At 32.0% G+C, this 12,748-nt stretch overlaps 1 protein-coding gene across 1 annotated transcript; it reads right to left on the reverse strand.

Annotated features, from left to right (window-relative positions):
- Positions 1-8,654: 8,654 nt before the first annotated feature.
- Positions 8,655-12,079, reverse strand: LOC139519713 (ficolin-2-like). Its single transcript, XM_071311941.1, has 3 exons — positions 11,955-12,079; positions 10,923-11,087; positions 8,655-8,945 (listed from the first exon to the last, which is right to left on the reverse strand). The coding sequence occupies exons 1-3, from the start codon at positions 12,034-12,036 to the stop codon at positions 8,698-8,700; spliced, it is 495 nt and encodes a 164-aa protein (XP_071168042.1). The 5' UTR covers positions 12,037-12,079; the 3' UTR covers positions 8,655-8,697.
- Between the last annotated feature and the right edge of the window lie 669 nt (positions 12,080-12,748).

Below are 12,748 nucleotides of genomic sequence, written 5' to 3' on the forward strand. Positions count from 1 at the left end.
CTTTTTAAGGGGGTGAAAGACCGTTCACAATTGCTTTTTAAAAGCAATTGATTTATATTATTGATCTTACATCTCTTCTGAAAAAAAAATCCACCTCCTTGTTATCACTTAAACACTGAAACTACAAGTCCAATCGATCCCAAAATTTACAGTCAGCAGGGCATACATGTACTAAAGGTTCATAAAACAACGTGGTGCCGATATCTCTCAAGACTTTTCCTAGAGAAAAGAAATTGCAATGCCGTTAAAATTGCTTGCTAGGTCCGTAAATCTCAGTGAAATGCTACAATAAAATGTCCGCTCCTAGATTGAAATACTTATCTGTGTTACAAACTGGTGCTGAAAAATGTACATTATCAGAAAATAATCCTTAAATGTGTATTAAAGTTCCACCGGATCAATTAAATCCAAAACATGCACTGCTGGTGAACTGTGATCAAAATGTCAATTTCCTACAATGACAAAAGAAATTACATTGTGTACATTCCATCTCTATAGATGTTGTCTGTTTAACGTCCCCACCTAAAAAGAAATAAAAAGACTAAGTTTTCGTTATTATATACCCGCGTCACGTGATATCTCCTCAATCTGGCGCGCGCGCTGGACCTAAAATAAAAGAAAAACTTTCCAAACTAAACATGAAACTTCTCCGGTAACACAATACTATAGACCCCTTACAGAAACAAACAAACAAACAAACAAACAAACAAACAAACAAACAAACAAACAAACAAAACAAACACCCCCCCCCCCCCCCATCAATCTATGTTTCAAAGGGGGAAAGACCGTTTACAATTGCTTTTTAAAAGCAATTGATTTATATTTATTATTATTATTCTTCCGCCAAACTTTGACGAAGTTAGCAGCCTAAACCGTAAGACGTGTCGCTTTCATGTTCACACTTTGTATCGGTGTCATGAATACCTATCTGGAACTCACCCTGTTAGTCGAAATATTTTGTCGGTTCGGAGTAATCCCTCCGAAACCAAAAAACCTTGTTATCGTTCCAACACCGTAACCATAATAGGTAGAAAAAAAACAAAGGGTGAAATTTGTTCAGGACCAGACCTCGGTTCTTCGTTACATTTGGATCGAAAAGATTCAACGACTCATTGGTAGGGTTATGCCCCTATGAAAATTAACCGGTGTCGGTGGAACACCAAAACTCAGAAACCGTAAGTCGTAGAGACCTAGGACCTTCACCAATTATCATCAATTCATGTATCTCTGAAAAAAACCTCAAGGTCAAGTTTGTATGTTGACCTTGACCTTTGACCTAACACCTTGTTATGGGATAATCTCAGAAACCTTTATACTTACAGAAGTTTTAAATAGTTGAAAATGTTTGGGTCATTATGGCGCAACTTTGTTACATTTTGACCAAAGAGATTTGACCTTTCTATAAGGGGCATAACCCCTGTTTTAGGTTTCTGAAAAGACAAAATCAGCTTTTACTATATAACCAAAGGTCCTAGACCCTTGGGGTCTTCAGTAATGTCATTGGGGACTAATGACCTTGACAAAGGTCAAAAGGTCAAAGGTCAAGGTCATGTCCCAGATAGCGAATTTAGTGTTTTTAACCTTATATGAAGGATTTTTAGTGTGTTTTGGAGCTTTTTAAGGTTGACCTTGACCTTTTCAATACATTCTACGTCTGTTGGAACATGTATTTTACATTACAAAAGGAAAGACCTCTCAATTGTTCAAGAACAATTGACAGTTTAATTGTTACTGCACTGCTGTTGCTTCATGGATTATCTATCTACATATTGACTTTTTCAAAGGAATTAAAGAAGAGCCGTTTCTTGGTATTATCTTTGTATCTAAGTCTAAGTGATATTACATTTGGTCTAGAATTCCTGTATCACAATGTTCTGCGTTTTATAAATTCAAAAAGTGTCACATTCCAATATCAGTACATGGCGATTCGATATTTAACCTGTGGTTCTTACCTCTGGTCTCTTATGCAGACTTTATTGATATGCTTGGAGCGACTGAATGCTACATTTACCATGAAGAAGAGGTTATTGGTGCATTTAACCAGTAACAAATGTGTTGTTCTATGTTTCATTCTTAGTCACTTCATTGCTGTGTTGATGTTTGGTGTAGAAACAATTGGTGGACCAGTGCCACCTGACCCTAAAAACACCGCTACGCCATTGATTGTTTTTTCATTCGACATTCCTTTTGTATTTATTACTGTTTCAATTATTTCTGTTTACGGGGTTGTGGTTTACCGAATAACCCATGCACAAAGAAATGTTCAAACAAGTGAATTGTCAGCCATCCAGTTTGCGAAGAAAACAAGAGATACACTAATAATGCGTAAAAGGGTAATAACGCTTGGTGTTATTATAGCACTAGTTTTATTGGCATTTCTCCTACGAAGTGCTGCTGTGCTCTATTTATATACGGTCAATGAATATGAAATAGATGATACCGTATTTATAATTTGTAACAATGTGTTTATTTTACTTCATCCTTTACTAGATCCCGTTATCTACATATTGCGGATCAAAAAGTACCGTGACCATCTTCGATGTAAATACATAAAGAACAACTCTGTTTCTGATTCGAATCCTTAATTCACAAATTCAGTCTTTTTGAGATGATGGCTTTCATAATGTTTTAAACCAGCCTATCACATACTCGTGATGTAACAATAAAATAATCTCAACAGAGATACCAGGATTAAAATGTCATACGTCAGACGTGCTTTTCGTCTACAAAAGGCTCAACAATGACATCTATATATAAAAATAGTCATGGAGTATGCAGTAGAAGAGAAAACTTTCGAAAGGATGTATGTGGTCATAAATAATCATTTTATTGTTTTACATTGAATGGAGCTTGTAATTGTTTGAAACTCAGATGAATTAAAGGACATCCTGTCTTCTTCTGGATTAGTTAGGTATTTTAACGCTTCCATCTTGGAACATTCTGAGAGCAAAGGAAATTGAAAAAAAAAATATACAAAACCAAATCAGCAATATTATTAAATAAATTTCTCATTCGGCACTATTACGCAAAGAGCTTTAATTATCGAAAAACACAAATCTATATTTTATGAAGAAGAAAAACCAGAATATTTTGTTACTTTCAGGTAAGGTAACTCATATATAAGGGGAGATAACTCAGATAAAGTATTCTTTATAATAGATTGTGTTTTGAATGTACCTATTGTATTGTGTAGCAAAAAAGCGAGTCCGATGACCCCATTTTTCTTTCTCTTATTTGAAGGCATATTATTAGAGCTATCTCCTCATATTGTATGTTCAAATTCTATAGTGCAGTTTATTTTAAGCACACAAAATTGGATTTTCCATGCATCATCTATACAAATTTTCACAATTTTGCACAACCCGTAGTATAAATAAAATTCCAGTGACCAAAAATTTTTATAATATTTTTAGAAAAGGAAGGATATAAACTACTTTTTGATAAATTATTAAAAAGTTCTATGGATTTTAATTCACCCTGTCAACATTGACTCAATCAAAAGACATATTGATAGAAACAAATGAACATACACTGAACGAATAAATTTGATCTATAACACAATGTAAATACAAAATCTATAAAATAAGGGGGGAAGTTAAACAATTTCAAAAAAACAACCATACCCTTGAATAAAATACCGCTTAATAGAATATAATGTACACAAGTAAATGAAAATACTTTTGTTGTAGGGTAAACATTAATGGAGAACGGAAATATCTTTGAGGTATTAAATAATTTTGTTGTTCATAGTACGAGAACAGAAGTGGACAATTATAGTCATACCAAACACTTATCAAAGCTGGTATATATTACAAAATAGAGAAACGAGATATAACACTAAATAAGTAAACATTGAATAACACATGATCATTAGAAATTGTATCAACTGGTCAATTTAACACGAAAGTACAATTTGAGAGTACTAGCAGTTACTGAAAGCTAGTTTAAAGCTAAAGACATATATCATACAAAAACATGCATCAGCGACTTAAATCAACTGAAACATGTAACAGTGGATTAATGAAGAAGAAACTGTTTCTCAAATACTTTTTTGTCACTATATATATATATAAGTGAGAAAAAAGAATTATATAAGACATATACATTCCTAAACTGAAAATTTAACCAGAATTACTTAAAATATAACTTTCAAAATTATTATCTTTATATTTATCTTTTGCTAACAGTTTACGCAGTATATAACGATTTTGCTATCAGTTTTGTTTTTTAAAGACTTGCAAAACAAAGTAACTGCTTTAGTTAAATACTGTAAACAAAATGAAATTGAAAGCTGATGTACGAAGAAGTAAAATTAGTAGTCATCCTTGTTTCATTTAGTTTAGATATAATATTAATATTGGATACGTAGTTGTTAATGGGGGGCATATCCGGGTGGGTAAATCAGAATAACAGGAACATTTCCAAAAGCTAAACAATGAAAGAAAAATGAATTCTACCTCAGACATAGATTACTTTAGCTGTATTTGGCAAAACTTTTAGGAATATTGGCCCTCAATGCTCTTCGACTTCGTACTTTATTTGGCCTTTTAAACTTTTTGGAATTCGAGCGTAACTGATGATTCTTTTGTAGACGAAACGCGCGTCTGGCGTACATACAAAATTTAGTTCTGGTATCTATGATGAGTTAATTTATATGAGGTATTTATGACGTTTAACTTATTGTAAACAGGAGATTGGATTTTTTTAGTTAACAAATTGAAACACATGGTAAATATATAAAACTAACGTTTGTCATTGCTCTTTAATTCACTTATTAGTCACGCTTTGTACGTACACGCAAGAGGTTTAGAAAATGGTGGAAAAATCTGTTTTTTTAGCTAGCAAAACTGCTCACTTGTATGACAGTAGCAAGAATTTCAGATGAAAACAATATGTGAACAAAACAAACAGATATAATAGGTAAAATTGCCATAAATATGGGCAAATAATCAAAATTCTATTATAATCTTAATCAATATTAAACAAGCATATTTGTAAACAAAGAAAACAAAATTGAACAAAGACAAAGCACATAAGCAAAAATAAATGAGAAGAAAACACGGAAGACAACAGTGCAAAATATTACCACAGTACAACAACATATTGACAGGGCGCAGAACCGAGCCACGCCAAAAGGATATTACAAAAAATTGACTAAACAGGTAATAGTCTACAAAGACAAATAAAAAAGTATTACAACGGTATATTTCAAATGAACTTAAAAAAAAAAAAGACAACACGTTCTACGACAAAACACTGGTTTATAAACTTAGTGCTCCGAAACTGGTGACGTTGTATTAACCCATATCAATTCATTGGTGTAAAGTATGGAATTTATGGTTATAATTCTGTCATTGAAAGTGTAGATTGGAAATTCTATAAATTAAACTTGTGCAAAATCTACACATGATTTTATGATATCAGCAGAATTTGGCGTATATAACTTTTTTTGAAATTGATATCAACCCCAGTGCAATAAATTACTTGAAAAAAAGTATTATCTGGAACACAATATAATCTTTCTATAATTTTAGTGTATCTATTGTATAATAATAAACTCATTATAGATACCAGGATTAAATTTTGTATATACGTCTTCAAAAGACTCATCAGTGACGCTAAGTTAAAAAGGTCAAATAAAGTACGAAGTTGGAGAGCATTGAGGACCAAATTTCCTAAAAGTTTTGCCAAATACAGCTAAGGTGATCTATTCCTGAAGTAGAAAAGTCTTAGTATTTCAAAAATTTAAAAGTTTTGTAAACAGTAAATTTATAAATATGACCATATCAATGATAAATCATGACAGAACAGAAGTGCTGACTTCTGGGCTGGTGATACCCCCGGGTAATCAAAACTCCACCAGTAGGGCATCGACCCATTGGTTGTAAATAAACTCATCATAGATACCAGGATAAAAAAAAATATTTACGCCAGGCGCGCGTTTCGTCTACAAAAGACCTATCAGTGACGTTCGAATCGAAAAAAGTTTAAAAAAAAGGCTAAATTAAGTACGAAGTTGAAGAGCATTGAGGACCGAAATTTCTAAAAGTTTTGCCAATTGACAATTGTAAACAGTTAATTTATAAATATGACCATATCAATGATAATTCATGTCAGCACTGGGCTGGTGATACCCTCGTGTGAATTAAAACTATACGACTACTGGGCTGGTGATACCCTCGGGGAATTAAAAATAGAAATGACATTCATGGGTTAAAATATGTAAAATCCATTCTTGGTGATTGGTATTTGTGAATTGCATGAGTAAAACTGTATCTTCAAAGTAATGCATATAGATTTTTCATAATTTATTCTAATTTGATAGGACTTTAAATTCTATTCCGATAATATACGAGTAACTTTTTCTGAAATGATTATCAAATAAATTTTCATTTATTTTTGATTAACCAAAATTCCCCAAAATCATTATTTTTCAATATTTTGATATCGTTTGATTTTGTCGATTTGTATAAACTTATAAACTTCACCTTTTTGAATTTACATTTCAGTTCAGTAATTTTGTCATACATTTCTTTCTTATTTACCTATATTTATCCTGCAATTGGGTGTTCTACTATACAGACACAGCCCTACATACTATACAGATATCGATTTAAAGCTCCGCCCACTGCTGGACTGAGTATTGTATGAACCTGCGTGACCTCAGAATGTGTAATGCAGTAGTCGCATTCCAATGACGTATTAATTGCGAATTAACGATTTCTTTTAAACGTTCTGTTTGTTTTCAAACATTTCTTTAGAACAATAGGAATCACACCAATTTTCTGATAACATACACGTATGAACAGCAGTCTTTTCTATGATGACAACTACTTGAATATGTATGTTTGTGTTTCAAAAACAACCATGTCAATTTCAGCATGCATGTGTAGTGAATGTCATGTCTGAAGCGTAGGACAACTCGTACACTCCTGTTTCAAATTGGACAATGTTTTGTTATTTGTTTTTACTGTTGAAATAAGTTGTTATGTTAACATAGATAATTATTCACTTTGAGCGATGTATTATCGTTGACCATTCGAGATTCTTTTTTTTTGCAAACCCGTCTTTAGCTGAATGTGTGATTACTGTATCGTATTACTACACGGGCCTAAAGGGATTCCAAATCGAAAATAAATGCAAAACATGTGTTTTTGTGAATTTCAAAACACAAATAATATACAGAATTAATTGCAGGATAAAGACAATAACTGTTTAGTGTCTTTAAATATCAGTTGTATTTGTACTCGGCTCGAAACAAGTGTAGAAGCTCGCTAAAAGCTCGCATACACCTTGTTTCCTAGCCTCGTACAAATAAAGCTGATATTTAAAGACACTAAACAGTTATTGTCTATATATTCATTTAATGCAAAATGAAAAACCGGAAGTTTATTAAAAAAAAAAATGCTTACTTCATGATAAGTACCCGCTAACGCTCTTACTTCATCATGAAGAAAGGGAATATCATTCTCTTACATATAGACTAATTATTATTTTATGTAACCAATTAAGTAATTAAGTAGTTAACTCCTGGCAGCCAGGGAACAGTTGTCATTCGCATTTATGTTGCTTAAATTAACATAAATCGTTATTGATCCGACAAACGAGAAAAATGTATAGTTTTAAAACGCTTTAGCGATAAGAAAGTAACTACCGTATGCATAAATCTTAACGGAATTTAGTAAGCGAAAATAAACACCCTGCTTAAATAACCCTCTATACGTTATATAGGACGGATGTATAAGTGGACAATAATTCAATTTCTATATGAAAATTAGATAAATAGGGCTACCATGGCTACAGGCATAAATAAATAAAAATAATTCTATTCCTTTCTAAATTAAAGAAACCGTTGAGTAAAGCTGACACAATAGAACAAAACATTATAACTGTATAGCAATTAAAGAAACAGGAGGACACAATTCGCCACATGGTATATGAAATTAAAGAAAATTGAGAATACAAGCGGACACAACTGACGCAGTTCTATTTCTTCATAAAATTAAGGTAAACGGGGGATAAAACCGGATACAAGTAGACATTATGTTATTTCTATATAAATATGAGAGAAACGGGAGTTACAGGCGGATGTAAGGTAACACAACGCTATGTCATTAGAAAAAAACCTTAAGAAAAGGGGCTTCAGGCGAAAAAAACATTGTTATCTCTTTCTAAATCGATATCAAGTTGATATCGACAACTAACGTATATTTCAAATGTATATTTGCCTCAGTTGTCTATAGAGACAATCCAATTTCTCATTATTCATCTGTTTTCGATATCAACATTTAAAATTTTCTTATTGATTTGTTTCTCTATTCATTTCATTCAGTTTAGCTTTTGAACATTAATCCAATTGCGATATTTAGCAATGGTAAAATAACATGGTGTGCGACTACCATTGAAAGCCAACTCATCATCATATACACAAAAGCAATGATGTAAACAACTTTAGGTTTGTACAGCATTCAGCATTGACCAAGACTAATACCACCATGACATCTTCAAGTGGGAAAACAGACATCCAGACATTTTTCTTAAAATGTAAACAAATATGGGAGGCAGCAATCAAAGACAACCACCGATTTCAAAAGCACTAAAAGAGATAATAACATTATAGATACGAGTGGTAGTTAAAAAAAAGATAACAAAAATTAAGTTTGCATTATTTATTGTCCGTCAATGAGATTCATCCATCTAAGCTTTGCGGATCATCATGATTGTCTCTTTCAGTGAGTAGTTGTAGCCCTTCCACAGTTTCCAGTCGATTCCATCAGCATATGATTTATGTGACCCTTTGAGATAGAGGCCATTCAGATTGCTGTAGTGACATGCATTGTACCACCAACCTCCCTTGAATACCACTGCGCATGCTCTTCCCCATTTATCGTTATCTCTATCCTTTGTTGAGAATTTCTGACCATTTTGCCCTGCCATACCATCTCCTAAAGGTATATTTTTTAATTTACAATAGGAATTTGAATACCCCAATCATGTCCAATTTCACAAAAACAATTGCTTTGTTTACTATGATACAATATGTTCGGATGTAATGGAATATTTTTATACAATAATTAATTGACAGTACGTTTTTGTTGAAATATCAAATATGTTTGTCTTGCTTAACTAGATATAAAAATAAAGAGATGGGGGATGATGGCAAAAGAAATAATAAGTATCTACCATAGACCAAAGCAACTATATGTCACCATACGGCTATAGAACATGAGCAAATCCCACAGCTATATGGTTATTAGAAGTAATAAAAGGTCGTCGACGGCAAAATGTGGAAAAAGAAAACACTTATTACTAAGGAAAAAAATGACTGTTTAAAAGTTTTCGTATATCATTGAGCTAAATCTATTAGAGGCAATCCCATATAAACGACTGGAAACGTGTAAAATAAATTTCTTTGAAAATAAAAACTTAATTTTGAAATAGTATTAGACTTCAGATCTGTAAAATAATGTTAAATTATAACATAATCAGACATGTTTGTCCTTTCGTCGATTTGGGAGCTAAAGAAGAAAAATAAATAACATTAAAAACCAATGGTTCAGAGAACAATTGAAGGTCTTTCCACTTCTTACGATTCATTTTGATATGAAAATATTAAAATACAGTTGAAAAAGTCATTTCCAGTGTCCAATGATACCTTGATGTACGCTGATTCCAAAAATATAGTTTCTATGCAATTTTGTTTGAAATAAGGGAGATTATTTGTTATTTCCGGTCTGAAAAATGTCACTTGCTATATAATTTGAAAGTTAACTTGACACTAATTCCTAAAATATATGGTTATATATACTTTTACATGAAATAAGTACAAAACCAAGCTATTTCCGGTTTACACAAAGTCATTTCCGGTTGGATTTGCAAGGTCATATAAATTGCAACCTAATGAAACAATTCCCATGGTTTTATCCTGTTTAAATATGAAGTAAAGGCACAAGGTCAAAATCTAGAACATCAGATTCAACTTTGACCTTGAGCTCAGTTTCAAGGACATTAACCAAGGACCTTAAATCAAATTACCCAGGGTGTTTATCATACTTGATAGATGAGTTATACCACTATACATGTAATTTTAAATATAAAAAGGGAGAAAACTCTCCTTTGAAACATTTTTTGATTCGATCGTCACTGATGAGGTTTTTTTAAACGAAACGCGCGTATGGTGCAAATATAATTTTTTTATCATGGTATCTATGATGAGTTCATTTACAGTCAACTTACCCTCGTAATCAAAATTTACTTGTTAATTATGACATGTCACAAAAAAAAACAATTTAGTAAAAATGATTTGTTGATATCTTAAACGTTTTTTGTAAATAAGTGAAAATAAGCCAATTTCAAAATTAATAATATGACCTTGACCTAGTTTTCAATTATTTTTGGACCAAGGACCTCAAATTAAAAGACTCTAGGTCTCTATCACTTATGGTTTCAAGTAAGAAATGTATATCACTTATATCAAATACAAAAAGGGAAATAACTCTCATATGGAGTCTACTTAACACTTCAGACAAAATGAATGTAATATTCTGAGGATATTACGAGCAATTTGGAAAAATAAATTTGTCGCTTTCTTTTACCGTTGCGAAAGGAGATCTCATAACATGAAACACAGTGTTTGGTGAGATAACTCTTAAAAAGGAAAGTGTTCTGTTAAACAGTGTCAGTTTCAAAAGCGTATAGACTATATGATATCATATACAAAAAAACTAAGTGACATGTTTTGAAACAAAAATAGGTGTTGCTAAATGGCACAACAAAAATACAGCGTAAGAAAAAAAATAAGGCGGAAGAAAAAAAAAATAATCAGAACAAAATCAATAGGTCTTTCCACCGAAAGGTAGAAAGACCTATATATGGGTTCGTAATATTATCCATAATTCTAAAAATTCAGAAAAAAGACTTACCTGCGTCACCAGAATAATCATCAACATCCAAAACATAACCAGAACTTTCGCTACCAACACTGAACTTCTCATAAAGGGCATACTTCCGATTGTTTTCGAAGTCTTCCATATCAATTCTCAGTTTATATTTACCTTGAGAGGTAAGTTGATGCAGATGGTCGTTACCTAGTATAATTTTTAATAAAGTTGAAAGTTAAATTTTTACTATAAATAACATATCTTTTGAATATTGAAGGTTGTTTGTGGAATAAGGTGTTAATGACAGGACTGTTTCTTTAACATTTGTTAAAAAATTGTATAGACTATTAACGATTGACGCATTATTAGGACACCTGTGTCTCGTCAAAGACAATGTTGACTATTGTCTATACAAGTTGAAATTGATTTAAGATTTCAAGTCAAAACGGAACGTCCCTAATCAAATGGCAAAGTCAAGACGAAAAAAATCTAACGAATTGATAACAACTGTCATATTCCTGGCTTGGTACAGGCATATTTTCGTATGTGTCTAATGTAGAAAATGGTGGGTTAATGCTGGTTTTGTAGTTTAGTTTTAGCTTAAACATATTTATTTATAGTGGATGGGAAATAAGTTATAATTAGGTATTACAACTTATATTAATCCCATTCCACTTTGCTGGTGCGAGCGCTGCCTTGTAGCGGCATTGGCCTGGTATTTTTCTATATCTACAAGGATGTCTTTTACGTGCAAGAGATATTGCTCTCTCTCTTAACACGGGTCAGCCATTTTTCGTCCCCATCCGATGGACTATCATCTTTAAATGCAAAATCATCAACGTTTTTTTTTCAAAGTTTAAATAAGCAAACTTTTGATAAAAAAAAATCAATTACAAGATAACTAAGCAACACTATAATAATGTACAACCTTTAAAAATTTGTCATTCAAGCTCCCAAAAAAAAGTCATTTCATTTCATATTTGTAAGCCTTATGAATAACATGCCGGTAGACTAAATGAATACTTGGAACCAATATATAAAATAATATATATATTATGTAAAAGTATTAATTACCCAACCAAAATTCTTGATTCTGGTTTCCAAATCCTTGCTTATAAGAGTCCCAGTCTCTGTAGAATTGTATCTTTCCGTTCATTCTACGTTGGAAAACCTGAAATATGATTCATTTGAAATTCAGCAATGCAATGAACAATCTAATATCATTCAATAACTATAATACAAACAGTCTTTAATGTTGGTGAAGAAAAATACATTTGATAACCAATACTACTTTTACTTCTAATAATGATAATACTAATTTTTTACACGCAAAGATGAGTATAGAACTAAACTTAATGTCTATAATATACATCCTATTGTCATGAAACTTTGTAAGTAGTGTTATAATACATTAAGCTTTGTTCATACCAAGTTTTTTTAAGATTTGTCTACTCTTTCTACCCTATTAGGTCCGAGACCACCATTGTCGTCCCTTGATTTTCGTTGTTCACAAATATAGTCCCTAGTGTTGACAGTGGGTTACTTGCCATTAATTTTTATACCCCTTCCAAATTTATTTCTCCATGTTCACTGCCTCAAATTGCAAGAAGGGGGTTGAAATTACACTGTAAAAAAATTTGGGTCCAGAATTTTAAAGGAAAGTAGTGATTTGGTCCAGCTGAAAAAGGTTGAAAATGAGCACTTCGGAAGCTGTCAAAAGATTTCAAGACGCCCTAAACATAAAATTGGCCATATTTTGAGTTAGAGGCGATGAAGTTTTCTATAAATTTGATATAATTTGTCCCAAAAGTAGTACAACACACTGTAAAAGTTTCTTTGAGAAAGCGCAGGTGGGATTTTTTTTATTT

Source organism: Mytilus edulis, chromosome 4 (assembly GCF_963676685.1).
Source record: "Mytilus edulis chromosome 4, xbMytEdul2.2, whole genome shotgun sequence".
In the NCBI taxonomy this organism is placed as follows: Eukaryota; Metazoa; Mollusca; class Bivalvia; order Mytilida; family Mytilidae; genus Mytilus; species Mytilus edulis.